We start from the raw sequence: 25,238 nt of genomic DNA, 5'->3' as shown, positions 1-25,238 counted from the left end.
ATGCTGTCATTACATTTGACTGTAAGCTCCATTAGGACAAGGACTGTTCCCACTTTGCTCACTGATTTATTCCTCCCAGGAGTGTCCTGCACTAGGAGATGCTCAACAATTATTTACTTGGAATTATGAAAGTGCAACACAATGGACACTTTCACTTCGGTATTGTATGTATAATATAAAGTTCTGTTTACCAGTCCTCAAATTTTACCAGTTCTGAATGTTTCGGTTAAAAACTTAAAAATCAGGCAATATAACCATTTACACATTTTCAAATACACAAATAAAATTGTCTACGTAATTGAAAAGTCTTTCTTAGCACATCGTAATTCCATAATTAAAGAAAATAAATAAAATAAAACAAAACAAAAAACTTTAGCAAAATAATCAAAATGTCAAGCATACTTTAAGAAACAGTTTTCTTCAGAGGAGGGGGTGGGGGGAGGGAAGAGATAAACCAAAGAACTTATGCATATAAGCATAATCAATGGACACAGACAGCAATGCTGGGGGTGGGGGCGGGAACGGGAGGAGGGTGTCAATGGGGGAAAAAGGAGAAACACCTGTAACAAAAAATAAATTAATTCAATAAAAACAGGAAAAAGCTTTCATCCCAGCCTGTGTGGCTCAGTGGTTTAGCATCAACCCATGCAATAAGAGGTCGCCGGTTTGATACCCCGTCAGGGCACATGCCCAGGTTGTAGGCCAAATCCCCAGTGGGAGGCATACAGGAGGCGGCCAATCAATGTTGTCTCTCATCCATGTTTCTATTTCTCCCTCCCTCTCCCTTCTTCTCTCTCTAAAATCAATAGAGAAAAAGAAAAAAAGAAAAGAAAGAAAAAGCTTTCAGAACACCAAGTGTAGCTCCAGGCTGACAATTCCATATTAGATAGAATTTAAGCAATAACCTTTTCCTACCTGGATTATGATATTAGTCAATGTACCTTTTTTGTATTTTTTCCTTGGCATCATCTCTCTTGGGAGTCTTCTCCAGTCTGTGTATACAGAAGAAATATAAAAATTGCAGTTTCTTCTACAAATTAGTGGCACTGGACAGAACTACTTAGAAAAAAACAACAGCTGCTCAAGCAATGGAAAGAAAATTTCTTAATATCTAATAGTACAGATTTAGCCTGGGAATCAAAATATCACAATAATGCATTTTCTCCCATGAAGAAAAAATGTTCATTAAAACAGCTTTGAAATAGTGCTATAAAATTCTACATTTTTTTAACAGCTTTTATAAATACATTTATATAATTGATTTTAAAGACAGAAATTTTCATAACAAGAAAAACGTAGAAAAATATTTTTCTACATAAAATGTTGTGGGAATGAATAGACATGAAAAGTTATACATGATATACTATTGAATAAAAATGTTTTTAAAATAATATTTATAGGACCCCCTTTAAAAATAAACCTAGCATGAGGGTGCTTTCCCTCCACACCTTTCCCAACCCCTTCTCTTCTTAGGTGTATCACCTTCACCCCTCTCTCCTAAGCTCCAAGGGCCCTTCTTTTGCCTCTGTAACTTGTTCCCTGAGCGCATTTCTTCTACAGCTCACTTCTACTTCTGTGACTTTCTAAATAAACTTTCTCTTACAGTTTGAAAAAATAAACACATAAACCTAGCGTATAACTATTTGTACAGGGTAGGGCAAAAGTAAGTTTACAGTTTTGAGTACATGAAACACAGTTTATTCTTGTATTATTATTTATTAATTACTGCATTATTTTCCATACGAACAACTGTAAATCTACTTTTGCCAACTCTGTATATATATATCTGTGCAGAGAAAGTTGTAGATTGGGAACAAAATATTACAGTAATTCTTTGTGGGTGTTTAAAATATAGCTGTTTTCCTTAAGAATTATTTATTGAGCCCAGCTGGTGTGGGTCAGTGGTTGGTTCGATTCCCGGTCAGGGCACATGCCCAGGTGGTGGGTCTGATCCCCAGTGGAGGTGGCCAATCAATGTTCTTTCTCATCGATGTTTTTATCTCTCCCTCTCCCTTCTACTCTCTCTAAAATCAATAAGGAAAAAAAATTTAAAAAAAAGAATTATTTATTGATTATTTGACTACTCTGTATAACTTCTCTGTAGCTGATATGTATTTCTTATATAATAAAGAACTTTTTCAAAAGTTAAAATATGTGAATATGTGACCACAAACCCAACACATGCAAATTTAAACAAATAATTATATTATCAAAAAAACTTTAAAATTAAAAATATAAATAGCTGTGGAAAAGTAAATTCCCTCCAACAAATCATTTTGCCTGCATGGTAAACAATTCCTCTAATTTGTCACTTCCTTTTAATTTTTAAGTACACAGTTAATCAAAAAAATAAAGCAACATAAAAATGAATTAAAATATGCTCCTGCTAATAAAAATAAATAAAACCCTCAGTGTAACTTGTGGAAAACATCTGCATCCTAAGCTATTTTACCTGACCTAATAAATTTAAATATATTTGTTTTTATAAAAAACTCATAGAGCCCTGGCTGGTTTGGCTCAGCGGTTAGAGCGTCGGCCTGCGGTCCCGAGAGACCCGGGTTCGGTTCCTGCTAAGGGCATGTACCTCGGTTGCAGTTTGTCCCTGGCCCTGGTTGGTCGTGCGGGTGGCAGCCACTCAATGTGTCCCTTTCACATCGATGTTTCTCTCTCTCTTCCTCTCTCCCCCTCCCACTCTACCTGAACAAAAAATAGAAAAATGTCCTCAGGTGAGGATAAAACAAACAAACAAACAAACAAACAAAAACCTCATAGATGTTCATGGGAAAGTATGTGAAAAGAATCATTTAGAAGATGAATATGTATGAAGTGGAAGAAATGAGAGATCTAAGAGAGTGTTTCCAGGAGACCCAACCTCGTCAACTATCAACCAACACTGAAAAAAAAAAAGCACTAAAACCCATGAAAGCAATAATCCTATAAATGTCATTTATGCTGTTACATAAAGACAGTTTTTATAAAACACCAAGGACAGAGATGTCAAAGGGAAGTGAGTTAAATGAGGAGATATAGGTTCTAGTAGCAGTATCCAAGTCACCCTGACAGGTCACTTCATTTCAATGGCAACTTTATTTTTTTAATCTACAAAATAATTGAGCTGGATGAGATCTCTCCAGCCCCTTCTACCTTGTCTATATTCAATGCAAATTTGGGAATGTTAGGGGGGAAATCCTTGGGTATGATTCTTTTGAAAAAGCATCTTAACAACTAAAAATAGTCTATGTATGCTTGAAAGAAAGGGACATCCATGAGCTTAGCTTAAAAATCCTTAACACTAGATTTGTTTTTTCTTCAAAAGCTACAGAATCACTCAGGAACACAGAACTGAGTACTATTGCTACTACAGACTGAAACTGTGACTGTGCAAATGAAAATGAAAAAGTCAAATGGGTCTGGTAAGTCCTAATTTATTTTTAAAAGAAGTATTTTAAGAACTTGCACAGAAATACTTCAACTCTTCCTTGTTACAGTATAGAAATATTTTCATCCATCTTAGTTTTCCTAAGATGTACTTTATTAATTAATTGAGGAAAAAAGACAGACTCTATTTTACTACGGTGAAATAGAAAATTTGTTCTATGAAAATATGAGGTAGGAAAATAGCCTTCATTATTTTAACATATTCAGTTTAATAATTACCTGGTACCCACTCTTCTTTGTACACCTTCATATATCTTTTACTATATCTTTCAATATCTAGAAAAAAAGTAAAAAGTTTCATTAGAAAAAATCAAGAACAAAGCTGAATTTAAGCCATTCCTTTAAAATAACTGAAATCACCAGACACCTTTTACTTTACATTCAGGAAGTTTCCTACATTTGTACGTACTGTATCCCTGAGCACATACTGAAGAGTTCAATGAGCACCGCATATTTAAGAAAGTGGCAAGAAGCTGCGTATGGATGACAGGAGATGAGCAGAAACCTAAACCTTAATTCTAGTTCTTAGAATCAGCCAACCTGACTCATCTCTGAGGATGTCCACAAAAGCCCAAAACCACATCAGGAAGCTACTTCCACATTGAGGGCAAGGTCTACTTGGCACTTTATTTTCTTCTGCCGACACTGGCCTCTAGCTCCCAATCTTTAAACCTTGTGTGACTATCATGCATTAAGTGCCTCAGTGGGGATGGAAGGCTGTTTGCTAACCTCCAACACATTCATCTGGCTTCTCAAAGAGCTACTTTTCACAATCCATTGGGGAGGAGAGTGGAAAAGGGTAGGAGTAGGCGAGGTTGGACTTGATGGGGCCATGAATGAGCAAGCTGCAAGCCTTCTATGCCAACTGTTGAGAACTCTGCAGGGATCTTCAGAGCTTGCCACAAATGGAAGAGCCACTTTGCCATCCTTTGCTGAGGGCCCAAGCCCTACCATCATGCAGTACAGTGAATCCATGGTTCATCACAAAAAGTGGTTTTGGAATATAGCCATAAAAAAGCGCAGTTAATATAAAAGATGAAAGTATAAAAATCAAGACCCAAATATGCATTGAGTTTTTTCCATGTTACAAAACTGCTTCCAAATAATACTAAGATCGTGTTAGACAAAGATAACTAAGGCAGACCAAAGACCAAGAGACCAGGCTTTTCTATGCATTTAACTTTCAACTTCCCTCTTGCTCTCACGTTTTCCATCTTGAGAGTAAAGAGTAAAGAGAAGTCAGCAAAAATGAGAGATTCCCTGCATTTGCATTTTATAAATTTCTCCAAAATGAAAACCATATTTTGAAACAAATTTAACCCGAGTGGATTACAAAATGGCGGCAAAATGAATGGAAGCTACACAGACCGTCTCCCAGAAGCAAACTAGAATTACAACTAAAACACAGGCAAATCGATGGGAAAAAGCAACAGAAAAGCAGCTTGCGAGGATCATATAACCAGCGACACTGACTCGATCCTGGTAGGACTGCAAAGGTGCAAGAAGGGTGCTGGGAGCCCACGGTCGGCAGCGGCCTTAGCTGTGAGCAGCGCCCGCGGGTTACACTCCCAAGCGGCTCCACAGCGCAGAGCTGGGACGGAGGCTAAAATAGCCGCAGCCACTCTCCTTGGGCTCTGGCAGAGGGAGGGCAGACTGGACTGGAACACTCAGGATTTGGAGGGGTCTCAGAGCTTTTGCTGAGTTCCAGCCACGAAGGACAGTGGCCATCTTGCTCCTTCCCAGGGCTCTGGGGAGAGGCAGTGGCTGCTCCCTCAGAGACCCAACCCCACCCTGTGGGCCATTGAAATGCAAATTGAGGATCACTAACAACTACCATCTACCCCACCCTCAGGAAATCCCCTTATGCTGAGTACCTGAGGGAGTTTTTCAATCAACTGACAACCCAAAACTCTTCAAGTAACCCCTGCTGATAACCTCCAGGAAAAAGAGGATAACTGTACCATTTCTGGGCTAGTAACTCTAACCAGGAAAATAAGACGTGACAGTGGTGTTTAACGTGGGTCCTCACTCCCTCATCCAAACCCAGAAGAGGGAGCCACAAACAGCAGAACACCAACACCCACAGGGAAAAGTTGGCAGGCTCCAAAGCCCACTGTGATAGCCAAAATGGTGAAACACAGAAACAAAAACCAAACAAAAACAAGAGACCTCTACCAAAGAGAAGATAAATATAGAGCAGTTAGGCAAGTTAACAAAGCTAGAATTCAGAGCCATGATCTTGAGGAAGTTCGACAGCATAAGTAAGGACATAGAGATGCTCAAAATCAACCAATTGGAAATTAAAAACCACCAAGAAGAGATCAAGAATGACATATCAGAATCAAAGAACACACTGGAAGGTCTAAACAGCAGAGTAGAGGAAGCTGAGGACTGGATCAGTGAATTAGAAGACAAGGTAGAAAAAAATCAACCAATCAGAAAACCAAAAGGAAAAAACGATTAGAAAACAGGAAGACAGCTTAAGAGAACTGTGTGACAACTGGAAACATAATAATGTTCACATCATAGGAGTCCCCGAAGAAGAAGAAAATGAGCAAAGGTTAGAGAATATATTCGAAAAAATAGTGACAGAAAACTTCCCTAATTTGGTGAAGGAAGAAGGCATTCAAGTTCAAGAAGCACAGGGAGCCCCAAGTAAGAAGAACCCAAACAGGCCCACACCAAGACACATAGTAATCAAAATGCCAAAAATTAAAGACAAAGAGAGAATCCTAAAAGCAGCAAGAGAGAAGCAACAGGTTACCTACAAAGGAACCCCCATCAGGCTATAGCTGACTTCTCACAAGAAACACTACAGGCCAGAAGGGAATGGCATGAAGTAATCAAGGTCATGAAAAACAAGGATCTGAATCCAAGACGACTCTACCCAGCAAGGCTATCATTCAAAATACAAGGTCAAATAAAGAGCTTCTCAGGAAAAAAAAAAAAAAAGCCCAAGGGAATACATTAGCACCCAACCAGAATGGCAAGAAATGTTAAAAGGACTACTGTATTTAGTAGAAGAAATAGAAAGAAAAATATAACCACACTAAACAAAAATGACAATAAATAAATCCATATCAACAATCACCTTAAATGTAAATGGACTGAATGCTCCCATAAAAAGACACAGAGTAGCTGATTGGATAAGAAAGCATGACTCATCTATAGATTGTTTACAAGAGACCCACCTCACAAAAAAAGACTCTCAAAGGTTGAAAGTGAAGGGATGGAAAAATATCTTCCAAGCAAACGGAAAGCAAAAAAAAGCTCGGGTAGCAATACTCATATCTGATAAAATAGATTTCAAAATGAAGGCCATAACTAGAGACAAAGAAGGCCACTACATAATATTGAAAGGATCTATCCAACAGGAAGTTATAACCTTGATAAACATATATGCACCCAATATAGGAGCACCAAAATATATTAAAAATCTTCTGGGGGACTTCCAAGGAGAAATCAATAGCAATACAATCATAGCAGGGGACTTCAACACCCCGTTGAAACCAGATAGATCCTCTAGACAAAAAATTAGCAAGGAAACAGTGACTCAAAATGAAGCACTAGACCAAATGGATTTAATAGATATCTACAGAGAATTATACCCCCAAACCACAGAATTCACATACTTCTCAAGTACACATGGGACATTCTCAAAGACAAAGCATATGAAAGGACACAAATTAAATCTCTACAAGTTCAAGAAGGTTGAAATCATATCAAGTATCTCACATCACAATGGCATGAAACTAGAAATCAATTGCAACTATAACATACAAAGACATTTGAACACATGGAGGCTAAAGAGCACATTATTAAACAATGAGTGGATTACCATGGAGATCAAAGAAAAAATTAAAAACTTCCTGGAAACCAATGAAAATGAACACACAAAAACACAAAATTTATGGGATACAGCAAAAGCAGTTCTGAGAGGGAAGTGCATAGCACTACAGGTCTACCTCAAGAAACAAGAAACATTTCTAATTGACTGTCTAACCTCAGAACTTAAAGAATTAGAAAGCAAACAAAAAGAAAACCCCAGAGTAAGCAGAAGGAAGAAAATAGTAAAGATCAGAGAAAAAAAAAAAAAAAAAATGACACAGAGACCAAAAAAACAATTCAAAGGATCAATGAAACAAAAAACTGGTTTTTCGAAAAGATAAACAAGATTGATGGACCCTTAGTTAGACTCACCAAGAAAGAAAAAGAGAAAACCCAAATACACAAAATCAGAAACGAAAGAGGAGAAATAATAACTGACACCACAGAAATATAAAACATCATTAACAGCTACTATGAACAATTATATGTCAACAAATTCGACAATCTAAGTGAAATGGACAAATTTCTAGAAACACACAGTCTCCCAAAACTGGACCGGGAAGAGAGAGAAAACTTGAACAGACCAATAACAACTAAGGAAATTGAAGAGGTAATCAAGACTCTCCCAGCAAACCAATGCCCAGGCCCGGATGAGTTCACGGGGGAGTTTTACCAAACATTCAAAAAAGAACTAACACACATTCTCCTCAAACTATTTCAAAAAATTCAAGAAGAAGGAAGACTTCCAAACTTGTTTATGAGGCCAGCATAATTTGAATTCCAGAGGACACTACTAAGAAAGAAAACTACAGGCCAATATCTCTGATGAACATAGACGCCAAAATCCTGAACAAAATACCAGCAAATTGGATCCAGCAATACATCAAAAAAATTATTCACCATGATCAACTGGGATTCATCCCAGGGATGCAAGGCTGGTACAATATTCGCAAATCAATAAATGTGATACACCACATAAACAATATAAAGAATAAAAACCACATGATCATATCAATAGATGCCGAAAAAGCATTTGACAAAATACAGCATCCATTTCTGATAAAAATGCTCAGCAATGTGAGAATAGAGGGATCATATGTTGACATAATAAAGGCCATATATGAAAGATCTACAGCCAACATCATACTCAATGGGCAGAAACTAAAAACACTTCCCTTAATAACAGGAACAAGACAGGGATGCACACTTTCACCACTCTTATTTAACATAGTACTACAAGTCTTAGCCACAGCAATCAGACATGAAGAAAAAATAAAAGGGATCCAAATTGGAAAGGAGGAAGTGAAACTTTCGTTATCTGCAGATGACATGATATTATACATAGAAAACTCTAAAGACTCCATCAAAAATCTACTAGACTTCAATGAATTTGGCAAAGTAGCAGGATACAAAATTAACGTCAAGAAATCAACGGCATTCTTATACACCAATGATGAACTCACAGAAAGAGAAACTGAAAAAACAATCCCATTTACCATTGTGGCAAAAAAATTAAGATACCTAGGAATAAACTTAACCAAAAAAGTAAAGGACCTATTTGCAGGAAACTACTGGACATTGAAAAAAGAAATAGAGGAAGATATAAAAAAGTAGAAACACATACCTTGTTCATGGATTGGAAGAATTAACATCATTAAATGTCCATATTACCCAAAGCAATCTATAGATTCAATGCAACTCCATCAAAATACCAACGACATATTTCACAGAACTAGAACAAATACTTCAAAAGTTCATATGGAACCAAACAAGACCCCAGATAGCAACAGCAATCTTTAAAAAGAAGGACAAAGTAGGTGGGATCACAATACCAGATATCAGGTTATAATACAACGCGACTATAATCAAAACAGCCTCGTACTGGCAGAAGAACAGGCATATAGACCAGTGGAACAGAATAGAGAACCCAGAAATGGACCCAAGGCAATATGCTCAATTAATATTTGACAAAGGTGGCAAAAGCATACAGTGGAGTAAAGACAGCCTCTTTAATAAATGGTGTTGGGAAAATTGGACAGCTACATGCAAAAAAAATGAAACTACACCATCAACTTACACCATGCACAAAAATAAACTCAAAATGAATAAAAGACTTAAATGTGATCCGTGAATCCATAAAAATTCTAGAAGAAAATGTAGGCAACAAAATTTTTGACATCATACGCAGCAGAATTTTCACTGATACATCACCCAAGGGAACAGAAACAAAGGAAAAAATGAACACATGGGACTACATCAAACTCAAAAGGTTCTGCACATCAAAAGAAACAACCATCAAAATGGAAAGGCAACACACTGTATGGGAGAACATCATTGCCAATGATACATCAGATAAGGGGTTAATTTCCAAAATATATAGAGTACTCATACAATTCAACAGAATGAAGACAAAGACCCCAAGTAAAAAATGGACAGAGGAGCTGAATAGACACCTCTCCAAACAGGACACAAAAATGGCCAAGAGAAATATGAAGAAATGCTCAACATCACTAATCATCAGAGAGATGCAAATTAAAACAACAATGAGGTATCAACTCACACCTGTCAGAATGGCCGCCATCAACAAATCATCAAACAACATGGTGAGGGTGTGGAGAAAAGGGGACTCTAGTACACTGCTGATGGGAATGCAGACTGGTGCAGCCACTATGGAAAACAATATAGTGTTACCTCAAAAAATTAAAAATTGAACTTCCATTTGACCCAGTGATCCCACTTCTAGGAATATACCCTAAGAAGCCTGAGACACCAATCAGAAAGAATATATGTTACCCCCATGTTCATAGCAGCACAATTTACAATAGCTAAGTTCTGGAAACAGCCCAAGTGTACAACAGTAGACGAATGGATAAAAAAGCTCTGGTACATATACACAATGGAGGACTATGCAGCTGTAAGAAAGATCTCTTATCCTTTGAGACAACATGGAGGGACCTAGAAAGTATTATCCTAAGTGAAACAAACCAAGCAGAAAAAAACCAATACCAGATTATCTCACTTATTTATGGAATATAATGAACATAACAGTCTGAGGAATAGGGTAGACCCAGAAACATGGAAGTAGGGTACAGGCTGACAATCCCCAGAAGAGGGGGTGGTGGGGGGAGGGAAGAGATACACCACAGAACTTAAATGCATGTATGCATAACCAATGGACATGGACAACAAAGCTGGGGATGGGGCGGGGGGGGGGATGGGGAGGTGGGTGTCAATGGGGTAAAAAAGGAGAAACATCTGTAACAAAAATAAAATTAAAAAGAAAAAAAGAAAAATATTTAACCCAAAGTATACTAAGAAAAGTAGTTGTTACCATTTATTATCTGTGTTCAATGAACCATTTAAAAATTTAAGTTACTTTCAAATAATTTACAGAAGAATAAGAGATACTGAAAATCAACTACTTGGACTCAATTAAAAAGAGGCAAATAATTTGAATAGACATTTTCACAAAAAATACATGGACAAAAAACACATGATAAGATACTAAACATCACTAGTTATTAGGGAAATTCAAATCAATACCACAATGAGATACCATTTTATACCTAGTAGTATGTCTACAACCAAAAAGACAATAACAAATGTAGAGAAACTGAAACTCTCATACATTGCTGGTAATGTAAAAAAAAGTGCAAAACAGTTTGGAACTTCCTCAAAGTGTTAAATATAGAATTATCATGAGACCCTAGATATATACCCAATAGAAGTGACTTATTCCACATAAGAACGTATACATGAATGTTCATAGCGGCATTACTCATAATAGTCCCTAAGTAGAAATGACCTCAGTGTCCACCAAGTAATTAATAGATAGATAAAATGTGGTATATACATAAAATGGGATATTATTCAGCCATAAAAAAAAAAAAATGAAGCACTGATACATTCTGCACCATCGACAAACCCTGAAAACATAGTAAGTGAAAGATGCTAGTCACAAAAGGACACATATGATTCAATTTATATGAAATATCCAGGACAAATCACTAGAGACAAAGCAGATTAGTAGATGCTATGGGCTAGAGAGAAGAGAGGTGTGATACTATTGGGTATGGGTTTCTTTTCAGGATGATAAAAAGGTTCTAAAAATTAGATAGCATAGTTGCACAATTCTGTGACTACAATAAAAGCCACTGAATTGTATTCTTTAAAAAGTAAATTTTAGCCCTGGTCAGTTTGGCTCAGCAGTTAGAGCGTCGGCCTGTGGTCCCGAGAGACCCAGGTTCAGTTCCACTAAGGGCATGTACCTCGGTTGTAGTTTGTCCCCGGCCCCCTGGTTGGGTCATGCGGTTGGCAGCCACTCGATGTGTCCCTTTCACCTCAATGTCTCTCTCTCTCTTTCTCTCTCTCTCTCCTCTCTCTCTTCCTCTCTTTCCCTCCCACTCTATCTGAACACACACACACACACACACAAAAGGGAAAAATGTCCAAATGTCCTTGGGTGAGGATTAAAATATATAAATAAAAAGTAAATTTTATCTCATTAAAGCTGTTATTTATGAATTTTTATTTATTTTTTGTTACAGATATTTTACCTTTTTACCCCATTGGCACCTCCCACCCCACCCCACCTCCGCCCCGTCCCCGGCTTAGTTGTCCATGTCCATTGGTCATGCATACATGCCTATAAGTTCTGTGGTTTATCTCTTCCCACCCCCCCACCCCCCATCCCCTCTTCTGAGGGATGTCAGTCTGTGCCCTACTTCCATGTTTCTGGGTCTACTGTATTCCTCAGACTGTTATGTTCATTATATTCTACCAATAAGTGAGATCATGTGGTATTTGTCTTTTTCTGCTTGGCTTCTTTCACTTAGGATAATACTTTTCAGGCCCCTCCATGTCGTCTCAAAGGATAAGAGATCTTTCTTTCTTACCGCTGCATAGTACTCCATTGTGTATATGTACCACAGCTTTTTTATCCATTCGTCTACTGTTGTACACTTGGGCTGTTTCCAGATCTTAGCTATTGTAAATAATGTCATTAAAGCTGTTATTTAAAAAAATATAAAGTATTCAAAGTTTTAATAAGAAATTAAGTATAGTAAACTCAAATTTATATTCCATTATTTTCTTGGTTTTGAAGGTATATTTACCCAAAATGGGCAATGTCCTTTGAGTGTAGCTGTGTATCAGCTGTGCGTTCTGGGCATGTCACCACAAACCTTGAATACATGCATTTCATATATCCCGATTCCAGATTTCAAATACATCGTTAATGTACTAACTTATCACTTCTGGTTCTTCTTATACTTGCACAATTTAAATTATTCTAATTACAAATTAATTTCTAATAGGTTCAACCTTATCATTACTTCCTATTCTTCTTGTACTTGCACCATCAAAATGTAATACTTTAAAAACTTTGATGGCTCACATTTTTGTTGAAGACAGGATGGGCCAGCTATCTTCTTTGGTCTATAATTACAAAACATTTTCATTATTCAGTTTATAATTACCAATTAACATGATCAATCCACTAATTTGTTTTATTTCTACATAATCTACTTCTTTCTTTTCTTTGTTTTTTTTTTTTTTTAATCCTCACCCGAGGACATTTTTCCATTTTTTGTTCAGATAGAGTGGGAGGAAGAGAGAGGAAGAGAGAGAGAGAGAAACATCGATGTGAAGGGAAACATCGAGTGCCACCCGCACGACCAACCAGGGCCGGGGACAAACTGCAACCAAGGTACGTGCCCTTAGCGGGAACCAAACCCGGGTCTCTCTGTACCGCAGGCCGACGCTCCAACCGCTGAGCCAAACCGGCCAGGGCTACATAATCTACTTCTTTCAATCATCTTTGTTGTTGCTTTTAGCATTCGTCCAGTTACAAATTACATCAAATAAATTTTGGTACATTAATATCATAAAAAAGAAAAAAAATATGGTCACATGTCATTTTGGCAAATAGGATGTTTACACAAATTATATGATGACATGCTTTTCAAAGATTAACTACATGAGAACACCATTCTTTTCTTTTTATCCCTAGAAATATATTGTTTACTCATGGATTCTTGAATTTGAGAAAATTCATCTAGGATATTGTCAACTGAAGATTCGGTCTGAGATTTTGCTTATACAGTCAATTTCACCACCATCATTAGCAACCAGAGAGCTGCTATTTGTCTCTTTGCATTCCTCTCCTGATTTGTCTAGTAACTGTGAAACATCTTCCTTTCAATGTTCTTCTCTTTGCCATTTTGAGCAGAAATTTTAAAAAATTTGAATTCTCAATTACATTCTATTAAAGCTAAAACAAAAACAAAACAATTACAAAGACAAGAGTCTCTTCAGACTTCTTTTATATCTTCTTCAAAATTAATAAAATACTTTGGGCAACACAATAGGAAAACTAAAAGATGATGAAATAGTGACTGATTACTTATTTCAATACTGAATAATCCTATGCAATTTTATCATTTTTCTATTTTTTTTTTATATTTTAGTCTCTTTTTCAACATAGTGAGGAGTAATGGATGAATGATGAAATAATATCTATGATGATGAAACACCCAAATGTTTCAAGGCAGGAAAAATAGATCACTAAGATTCCCAAATATATTTTAGATTAATAAAAGGGTCAAATGAGCTGATATGGTAATGCCAAGAAAAAATGAGGTATTTTTGTTTTGATTTTTACTTTTTTAAAGTAAATTTTCTTTGTTCTTTGGAAGATCTCTACAAAAAAAATAAAAGTTATGAATATCAATCATTACATATAGTAAGAACTGCAAAAAAGAAACTAAAAATTAAACAGTCTCATGGTATATCAAGAGTTAATAAAACAGCCCTGGCCGGTTTGGCTCAGCGGTTAGAGCGTCGGCCTGCGGTCCGGAGAGACCCGGGTTCGGTTCCCGCTAAGGGCACGTACTTCGGTTGCAGTTTGTCCCCGGCCCTGGTTGGTCGTGTGGGTGGCAGCCACTCGATGTGTCCCTTCACGTCGATGTTTCTCTCTCTCTCTCCCTTACCTCTCTCCCTCCCACTCTATCTGTACAGGAAATGGAAAAATATCCTCGGGTGAGGATAAAAAAAAAAGAGTTAATAAAACAAACTCCATTTACTCAGTAAAAAACCTTGTGGCCATATTGCAGGTAAATGTATAGTTTACATTGAGTTTTAAGTTCTGAAATGGCTTATAGAACCATCACCTCTGTCACTTCTGTTTCTGCGTCAGAGGACCCGTCATTCAGGAACCTGAACTGTGAACCACTGGACCAGATGATTTCTATATACCATTGCAGCTAAAATTCAATAAAATAGTAATATTCATTGGTGTTTTCCCCTTATTATAAAAATAATAAATTTCATTGTAAAGAAAATACCAACCACTTCTATAATTCTACCTGAAAACATTATAAACAAACCTCGAAGACATCACAACATGAAATGTTTATTCTGTGCCCTCAGTTCTTTGTGACAAATCCAATGCCCTGAGCCACCAGCTACTGGATTATCAGGAATTCTTGAGATCTCCTACTCTATTTGTTTGTTCTAGTCTCTAGTAATTTAGTTTTTTACATTAGTCCATAAGTCTCTCTTTCCTAAAGCACATAGGTGGCAAGTGATGGGAGAAGGCTGGCAAAGGTGCAGTGATGTAACACTAATATAGAATATACCTCCCTCTGACAGTTGCTTACTTCCATTCAGTCTGGCCAATTCTTTTTCAGTCATGGTGTGTATAGTATATATCCCTATATATACTATATATTATATTAACCTATGTACATACATATGTATGAATATATTATATTTAAAAACCCTTTATTCTCAACCTTAGTTTTTAAAGAACAGATTACATCAGGAAAAAGAGGTAAATATGAAGATTTCAAAGAGAATGTACTTGTATCAATTTAGAAAATTCTATACATAAGTTTTCTCCTGAACAAAAAACAAAAGCAAAAGATTCCTTATATGTTTAAGTATTTTACTCTGCAGTTATAAAAGAAAAAGAGCCTCTTGATCCAGGTTCAAACCAACCACTCCCAGAAACCAGCAACAAAATTATGTTCTTAATGTACCTGTCTAAAAGACTCACATACTTTAATGATATGATACACTTTTGAATTAGACATATGCTTTAATAACAAGCACATTTAGTTAAATAAATCTGTCCTGCAGTCTAGAAGAAAGACTAATCTTAAGAAGACTAAAGTATATCCTACACAATTATTTTTCTAGTAAGAATGAATATTTATTAGTTCATTTAGTTTTACTTTTTAAAATGAGACCTTTAATTTCAGTTTCAACTCCAAGAAGTAAAAGCATGCAAAATAATCATGAAAGTTGAAAAATTCAGTATTTTCGAGGTATAAAAATTTCAGTATTTAACCATTATGTAACTTCAAGCAGTTATGTTTTGAAAAATTAATGAACTTGTCTAAAAAATTTCTTATAATTACAAGCACATGTATTATTATCATATAAGACTTCCTTTTTGGCTCTTAGCCAATTATCTTGCAGAAGGAATATGAAATGCATTTTTATCACTAATGGAATGAGATGATCCTACATGAATTTCTCATGTTTTAATGATGTTGTTTTGAGAACTCAAAAATGATATCGATCTAATTTCAACATCCAAGGGCAGAAACTGAAAATCAATATAGTCCTACTGTGCTAAATAACTACCCAGGAATGGATTTCCTTCCTCTAAAACCATTTCCCACTTCCAGTCTGAGATTGTCAAGCCTTCTCCAACTGAATCTTCTCTCTGTCCTTAGCATAACCAATGAATATGTGTTTTATATTCTATTATATCTGATATATAAATGGTAAGCCAAAATATAGTCAAGGCATTTAAAATTTTTAACCAAAGTATGAAGTAATTAGATACCTGCATGAAGATTTATGTATAAGGATAATAATCATGGCATTATATATGAGAAAAAATTTAAAAACAACCTTAAATCTAACAGCAAAGAATTAGTTACAAGTAATGTCATATCCACAATAGAATACCACATAGTCATCAAAAATCATATTTTCCAAGAATACTAAGGATACATAAAAACGCTAATATGCTATTGAGTACAAAAGGAAGATACAAAGTAATATGAATCCGATTTTGTAAAAAGAACACACATACAGAAGAAAAAATTCTGGAATATACAATATTTTATTCTAGACATAAACATTACAGATGATTTTCATTTTTTAATTTTTTTTGGTTTTCCATAATTTTTACTGAACATATAAAACACCTATTGTGAAAGGTAATTTTACAAATGAAAAAACAATATATATTTTCTGTTAAATCAACATAAATATGCTTTTTCAAGGTAGTTGATAAATAGAATCAATCACTACTAAATGACATGTATCTCGTGCCAAAGCCTCATTTCATCTGTATATACTGAACCACAAAATCAAAGAGTCCAGTACGCACCTTGTTTTTCTTCAGGTGGTTCTATAAAATAAGGCATTCTTTTCACAGTTTCTCTCAACTCCTGCTTCAAGGCCAGCATATAATCTTCACCCTCTCCTGTTTTCAGTGGCACTGGTTTATAATCTGTATCCTGTTTAAATTAAAAAACAATTTTTTTAAATTAAATATTTGAATATCCCTTTTGGCTATATTCTGGAAATGTCAGTTTTATTGAAAAACTACATTTTTTAGGTACTAAGTTTTACAATCAACGTAAAAGACATTAGGTTTTTGTAATCTATTTAACCTTTTAGCCCATTTGCTTTTATTTTAGAGATAGATAGTTAATTTTCCTATTGGGCCTAATTTTCCTGATGACAAAATAATCATTTTGCTATATAGTTTGTTTACTGTGATTCCATATTTTAAAAATCAAGGCACCCAAATGAGAGTAACTGCTTTCACTTCCTATTAATATCAATCAGTGGTGGTATTGGTTAGAGCAGTAGCATAAAAAAAAGTAATAGTAGCAGCTATTGTTTAGCAAGTGGTTACTATGACCAGGATGTACTCAGTATCAACATCCATTATCTCATTTAAAGTATCATCAATAGCCCCGTCAGTGTGGCTCAGTGGCTGAGTGTCAACCCAAGTACCAAGAGGTTGCCGGTTTGATTCCTGGTAAGGGCACATGCCAGGGTTGTGGGCCTGATCCCCTGTGGGGGGCATGCAGGAGGTGGCCAATCGATGTTCTCTCTCATTGATGTTTCTCTCTCTCTCCCTCTTCCTTTCTCTCTCTCTCTCTCTGATATCAATAAAGAAAAATAATAAAATAAAGTATCATCAATATTTCCTCTTTTTTTTTTTTATCCTCAGCCGAGGACATTTTTCCATTTTTTGCACAGATAGAGTGGGAGGGAGAGAGAGGAAGAGAGAGAGAAAGAGAGAAACATCGACGTGAAAGAGGCACATCGAGTGGCTGCCACCTGCATGACCAACCAGGGCTGGGGACAAACTGCAACCGAGGTACATGCCCTTAGCGGGAAACGAACCCGGGTCTCTCCGGACTGCAGGCCGATGCTCTAACCACTGAGCCAAACCGGCCAGGGCAATATTTCCTCTTTTACAGTTAAGAAACTGAGAAATGAAAAATCTGTAAGCCCACAGAACATTTAAAGTAGGAGTTCTGAAACTACATCTTCAATTTTTAAAAATTACATACACATATACACACACACACATATATATATGTGTGGGTATATATATTCATAATATATATGTTCATAACAAAGTGGATCCTCAGGGTATATAGTAAAGACATTTCTGGTTTCAGAAGCTAAGTATAGAATACATTTTTAAAATTTCACTCCAAATTTATTCATTAATTCCACAACTATTTATTGAGTGCCTACTATAAGCCAGACATAGTCAAACAATAGGAGAAACCATGATGAATTAATTAAAGTTCGTGCCCTCATGGAACTTACATTTTAGGAGAGAAAAACACAACATAGTAAGTAAACAAATGAGGTAACATATAATTTGGGGTAGTGATAAGTGCTATGAAAAAAATGAAGCTGGGTGGAAGAAGGGGTGACTGACAGGGTACATGGAGGTGGGAGGTGGCTGGTCTACATAGGGCAAGCATGTATGACCTCTCATGACTACACAAGAAAATCATGTTTGAATAGAAAGCTTGATAAATTTAGGAAGCCATCCATGCAGAAACTTGGGGAACAGATGGCTCTAGCCAGGGAAACCAGCAGAGGAAAATGTCTGAGGGAACAAGGAGACCAGGATGGCTAGGAAGAAAGAAAATTGTGGAAGGAAAAGGGTCAGAGAGACATCAGGAAGGCCAGATCACACAGAATCAAAGAGTTGGTTGGCCAGTTGTAAGGAATTTCAATTTGATTCCATGTATAAAACAAGACGATAGCCCTGGCTAGTTTGACTCAGCAGTAGAGCATTGGCCCACAGACCAAAGAGTCACAGGTTCAATTCCGGTCAAGGGCATATACCTCAACTGTGGTTCATCTCTGGCCCTGGTCGGGGTCATGCAGAAGGCAACCAATCGATGGATCTCTCTCACATCCATGTTTCATGCTCTCTCTCTCTCTCTCTCTCTCTCTCTCTCTCTCTCACTCTATCTGAAGATAAAAATGGGGAAAAAAGTATCCTTAGGTAAAGATTTAAAAAACACAACAGTGTATACTAATAGTCCTTGTGTTTAAAGTAATCTTACACATGGACAAGAGCTTGTTTTAAAAAAACATTATGCCTATTTCTGAGATAGTTATCTTTGTTTCTTGGCTGTAGTAAATATCAGAAAGTCAAAACATCAAGAGCAAAAAGTAGAGACACTCTATCTGAGACATCTAGACCCCCAGATATATATGTCCAGGTCCTCTACTTACATAAATCTTTCGACAAAGAACTTTTTCTTTTACAATAGGAAACAAATTCCTGGAGGGACTACTGGTCATTTATAATTTTTTCATTTTTTTATACTGCAGCACATGCACACCTGGAAATGTAAGCTTACACTTCAATTGAAAGACAAAGTGAAAGCATTAAACATCATACCAATAAGCTTGCAGCATACTACATGTAGTAAGAGCACTTATATTTTGAAAAACAGTAATAAAATTTAAAATTATTTTAATAAAATATGGAAATAAGCAAAAAAAAATTTCAGTCGGGAAAAAAGGCAAAATAGTAGAGTAGGGAGCAAAATTAAATTTAATAGATGCAACATTAAAAAAAAACACCATTAAGTGAAAGTCTGGTAAAGTGGGAACTGAAGACTACTATAAAACCTTTGCTTTATGGACTTCTGGTCAAGATGGCGGCGTAGGTAAATGCAGTATTACGTCCTCCCACAACCACATCAAAGTTACAACTAACCTACAGAACAACCATCATTCAAAGCCACCTGAAATCAAGCTGAATGGAAGTCCTATAACTACGAAATTAAAGAAGCCACATAGAGACTGCAATCAAGACTCACACAGAGCCTTTTGGGTGTAAAGTCCACACAAGTGGTACACCTTGAGAGCCCAGCTGGGAGAGCAAGGAGGCTGTGCACTGGACCCTACAGGACATCTACTACAACAGGCCATCCTAGGAAGCACAGAAGACATAGCAACTCTACCTAATACACAGAAACAAACACAGGGAGACAGCCAAAATGAGGAGACAAAGAAACAGGTCCCAGATGAAAGAATAAAACAAAACTCCAGGAAAAGAACTAAGCGAAATGGAGATAAGTAACCTAACAGATGCAAAGTTCAAAACTCTGCTTATAAAGATGCTCAGTGAAGTCAGTGAGAACTTCAGTGAACATAGTGAGGGCCTCAAGAGCATAAAAAAGGATCAGTCAGAAATGAAGGAGGTACTAACTGAAATAAAAAATAATTTACACAGATTCAATAGTAGAGTAGGTAAAGCCAAGAAGCAAACCATTGATTTGGAATATAAGAAAGCAAAAAAGACAAAAGAATCCAAAAAAATGAGGATAGTGTAAGGAGCCTCTGGGACAACTTCAAGTATACCAACATTTGCATCTTGGGGATGCCAGAAGAAGAAAAGAGAGAACATGAAATCGAAAACCTATTTGAAACAATAATGGCAGAAAACTTCCCTGACTTGGTGAAGGAAACAAACATACAAGTCTAGGAAGCACAGAGAGTCCCACACAAGATGAACCCCAAGAGGCCCACACCAAGACACATCATCATCAAAATGCAAAAGGTTCAAGACAAAAAGAAAATCTTAAAAGCAGCAAGAGAAAAGCAGTTAGTTACCTACAAGGGAGTTCCCATAAGACTGTCAGCTGATGTCTCAAAAGAAACTTTGCAGGCCAGAAGGGAGTGGCAAGAAATATTCAGTGATGAAAAGCAAGAACCCACAACCAAGATTACTTTATCCTGCAAAGATCTCATTTAGAATTGATGGACATATAAAGAGTTTCCCAGACAAGAAAAAGCTAAAGGAGTTCATCACCACCAAACCAATAATATATGAAATGATGAAGGGTCTTCTTGAAGAAAAAGATAAAAAATATGAACAAACAAAATGGCAATGAATACATATCTATCGACAATTGAATCTACAAACAAAATGAACAAGCAGAACAGAAACATTCTCATAGATACAGAGAACATTTTGTTGGTTGCCAGATGGGAGGGGGGTTGGGGGGATGGGTGAAAAAGGTGAAGGAATTAAGAAGTACAAATTGGTTGTTAGACCTACAAACCTCAAAGGGAAGGGGGTTGGGGGATGGAAGAAAATAAACCAAAGAACTTATATGTATATATGCATAACCAATGAACACAGACAACTATGTGGGGAAAGGCGGGGGAGGGGGGGACGGGGAGGAGGGGGTCAATGGGGGATAAAGAAGGAACATCTGTAATACATTCAACAACAAAGATAAGTTAAAAATAAATTAATTAATTAAATAAAATAGAAGACCTTTGCTTTAAAAATTATCATTTTAATAATGTAATATATCAATAACAGCAATGTAAGATGCATGAATTTAAAATAATTCTTTCTTAGTTCATGCAGTACTGAATATACTCATGGAAAGGCATGTATACAGTTTTGTTTTCTGTTTTAAAAAAACAGTGAAAATCAGAAAAGGTTCAGGGAAGAACAGTGAAAATATTTAAATTAAAAGTAAGTGAAACATGCTGCTATTTTCTTACACTTTAGGATATCATAATGATATCAGATATTCAACTCTTATATAGAATTTTAATTTTCTCTGAAACATGAAAAAACACACTGAGAATTTGCTGTTAATGAACTTACAGGAAATAGAGGGGGTGGTTTCAATGCTACATCAGGTAACTTTTCACCTCTGCTAAATCCAACTGCCTCAATATTGAAAGTATAGGCAGCGCGTCCTCTTCCTTTATTCCCGGCCATTGGAACTAGTTATAACAGAAAAGTGAGCAAATTTTGGAAGACACCATGAGTGCTTAAGATTTAATGGATCATATGAAAAATAAAACCAACATTTTAAAGCAATATACACTCCACCCCTTAAGTAGCATGGCCAATTTAAACACTTCTGGAAAGCAGAATTTGTAAAGAAATACGCATGTGGTAAACTGATTCCTGAACCCCTCACATCTAATCATGCTTGACAATGACCTCAACTACCTCACCAGGTCCTGGGTGGAGGCCGACCTTGGGTCTCCTTCAAGACACTGCTCCAACCACACTGCACAGCCAGCTGATGCAATTTTCTCTACTCCTCTGTGGTTTGGCAACAAGATCTCTGATTTACATAAAAATATGGATAAGGAAAGGTCAGGATGATGAAGAGAGGACATTTTGCTTTTTCATTCAACTTGAAGACTATCAGCAGTCATACACACTTAAAATTTGTAAATGATTTATTTATCCTAAAATTTGAATGTTAGAAAAGATCCTTGAGATCAAGTCCAGTGTCTTTACTTTAGAAATGGGAATGGGCTCAGTAAGACTCTAAAGAGGTCAGTCCAAGCAAAAACATAAATAAATAAGTTCAGAGAAAAAAACCTGAAGTTGAAATTATTCAAGGTAAGATAAACCTGTATTCTCTTCAACTTTGGGGACAGTACAGTTCACATACTCAAGTCCTGTACTAAATGTCTGAATTGTCTAAAACATGATCACACTACGGTGTGATGACTGAGCCAGATTAACAGGGATTCCTACATTAAGGATCTTTCACTACAACTCTGCATTTGACTGTAGTGAAGATTATAATACACACTTTTAAATATTTTTTTAATCCTCATCCGAGGATATGCTTTTTTTTATCGATTTCAGAGAGAGGGAGAGAGAGAAAAACATCGATTGGTTGCCTCCTGGGTGGGGATTGAACCTGCAACCTGGGTATGTGCCCTTACCAGAAATGGAACCCACCACCTTTTGGTATGATACTGTAAGAGATGATGCTCCAACTGAGCCACACTGGCCAGGGCTAATACACTTTTAAAACCTCTTTTCTTCTAATAAGACTGAGTATCATTCAACCCTATAAGCTCAAAAAGCAATAATATGCCCTCCCATGCCACTGTAACAGTTCCCTCCCCCTTTCCCCTTGCTATTTATTTATTTTAAAAAACAAGGTCATTGTACATACAATGCTTCTCCAACTGTAAGGTACATGCGATTTACCTGGATATTTTGTTAAAATGCAGATTCTGATTCAGTTGGCTTTGGGCAGGCCTTGAGAATCTGCATTTCCAATAAGCTCTCAAGAGATATCAATGCTGCTGGTTTGCAGACCACACTTTGAGAGTAACAAGGCTGTACGTTGTCCCATATTTTGGATTTGAATGGTTGCACACATGAGATAAGGTTTAACACATTCCTCTATTCCCAGTATTTTCTATAAACAGGTGGACTAGAGGCTTACTCAAATTTGGGTTTGATTTTTTGCAAGAATACTTAAAAGAGATGCTTGTTTTCCTACTGCTTCACATCAGGATGCACATGAAGTGTCTGACTTGGGATGTTCCCTTGTCAGTGGGTTCAGGTGCTGTCAGCCTGTTTCATCTAGTATAAAATGCCCCCTCAGTTTTCACTTGATGATGTTAGCAGCCAATGATGATCACAGCTGGATAAATTATTTCATTATGGATTGCAATGTGGTGATATACAAATTTTATCATTCTTTCTGTATTTATTAACTGAAATTCTACCAGGAATCAATTCCCCTCATCCACTATTTAGTTACTATGAAACAATTCATATAGGAAAGGTAGGAAAAGTGCTTATTTTAACAATCAAGCTCATTTCAGCTGTCCACACTAAAAGAAAATATCCAAATGGCTGTATTTCAATTGCTGTCATTAAAGCATAGACTGAGCTTACAGAAGAAAGGTCTCCCAAGTATGTAAACTGCTAAGCAGAAGGGCTCATACCTTTAGAATAAGAAATGAACTGAGGGAGCCCAGTAGATATGGTCAAGACCACCAGGCAGAATTCCAATCCAGGATTTGCCACTAATTAAAGATTAAGAACAATTCTAGGTAATGTCTCCCAAACTAGCCTGATCATGAGAATTACTGTGAAGACTTATTAAACAGATTCCCAAACCTACTACACCAGAATCTTCAGAGGTGGGTCCTGGGTAGTTGGAAAACTCACCTTAAAAAGAGTCTATTAGCTACCACTGCTTGATGGAATATCCCTGAGAAATATCAAACTGTGCTGCCTCTAAACTTCTGTTTTTATCAAAGCAACCTTTAGGTGTGTAAGTGCTATCATTAGGGAATGTACTGTCCTTGGCAGAAAAATCAGTCCTAGTTCTTCAGACACCCTTAATAATGACACGGTGTTCTGGCCTACAAACCATCTCTTTTTAGTTTGGTTATCATATGTCAGTTCTAGTGTACCTGGAGAAACTGAGAGAATAAATTTCTGTTGTTTAAAGCCATCCAGTTTACAGCTCCAAAAAAAAAAGTCATGGTAAGAGGATAGAGAATAACAAGGGATTATGGTAGTGGCTTTTTCATACAAGGAAAGTCTCTGTGGAGGATAAATTTGAGCAGAGTGCTGGAGAAGGTCTGTGAGCCACTAGATGGAGGGGTGGGGTGGAGATGATTACGGAGAAAAGTAACAGCAAGTGCAGAGAAGGAAGCCACAAGTTGGGGGTGTCTGAAGAACAAGCCCACCCCCATGGCTGGTGTGGCTCAGAGCACTGTCCTGTCCTGTACACATAAAGATGTTGGGTTCAGTTCCCAGTCAAGGCACATACCTAGGTTGTGGGTTCAATCCCTAACTGGGGCAGGTGCAGCAAGCAACTGATGTTTCTCTCTCTCTCTCTCCCTTCTTTTCTCTAAAATCAATGGGGAAAAAAAAAAGAACAAGAAGCCCATGTAATTTGGTGAGGCAGCAAAAAAAGGTTAGTCAAGACCCAATCTGTGGAGCCTTGTGAGAGCTGTGGCAAAGGGTTTGGCTTTTATCTTACTTGGGATGAGAACGACACTCACGATGCTGCTGAAATGCAAAGGTCCCAATGGTCCCAATTGTCCCCAATGGCAAAATCCACTGACCTTTTGTCTTTGTTCATGCTCTTGGACTTCCAAAGCACACAGCTCATTACTGCCTCTTCTCTTTTGAAACTCTCTCTTTTCTAGGCTTTAATAAAACTCCAGGTTCTTCTATCCCACTGATCTTTATTTTTTGATCTACCTCTCTTTTTAAACCCCCTAAAAATAAATTTCTTTAAGATCTGATCTTTGGTCTCCGCTCTTTTTTTTTTTTTTTCTTCAGAAAACGCACCCACTCTCGGGGCTTGATGACCTCTCCCACACCATTATCACCAGCACTAACCTTTGTCCTGAGTTCCAGCCCACGTGCTTACTATCAAAAGAATATTTGGACAGCACATTAAACCTAATATGCTGAGATAATCTTCCTTCTACACTACTAGCTTGCCTTTCATGTATAAGATCCTTATTTCTATCCACGGTATGTTCTTTTCCCAGCCACTAATATTTGAAGATTTGGAGTGAGTATGGATTTCTCATTCCGTTCCACCCCTCCTATCAACTCAATCATCTAATTCCACCTTCAAAAAGTC

General features: G+C 36.8%; 1 protein-coding gene across 3 annotated transcripts in view; it reads right to left on the bottom strand.

Annotated features, from left to right (window-relative positions):
• The window catches only part of POLR3G (RNA polymerase III subunit G), a 45,347-nt gene that overhangs the window by 18,256 nt on the left and 1,853 nt on the right, over positions 1-25,238 (bottom strand). For 2 of the 3 annotated variants that reach the window (XM_036280293.1, XM_036280295.1), the window contains exons 2-5: positions 21,467-21,588; positions 16,673-16,802; positions 3,658-3,714; positions 942-992 (exon numbers count right to left, since the gene is read on the bottom strand). In XM_036280293.1, coding sequence (XP_036136186.1) covers positions 942-992; positions 3,658-3,714; positions 16,673-16,802; positions 21,467-21,583 — 355 coding nt within the window. In that variant the 5' untranslated portion in view covers positions 21,584-21,588. Of the gene's footprint in view, positions 1-941; positions 993-3,657; positions 3,715-16,672; positions 16,803-21,466; positions 21,589-21,825; positions 21,911-25,238 lie in introns of those variants that run through there. The other variant, XM_036280294.1, reaches the window with a different exon arrangement.

The sequence above is a fragment of the Molossus molossus genome, unplaced genomic scaffold, assembly GCF_014108415.1.
Source record: "Molossus molossus isolate mMolMol1 unplaced genomic scaffold, mMolMol1.p scaffold_m16_p_3, whole genome shotgun sequence".
In the NCBI taxonomy this organism is placed as follows: Eukaryota; Metazoa; Chordata; class Mammalia; order Chiroptera; family Molossidae; genus Molossus; species Molossus molossus.
This window is presented reverse-complemented; position numbering and strand designations above follow the sequence as displayed.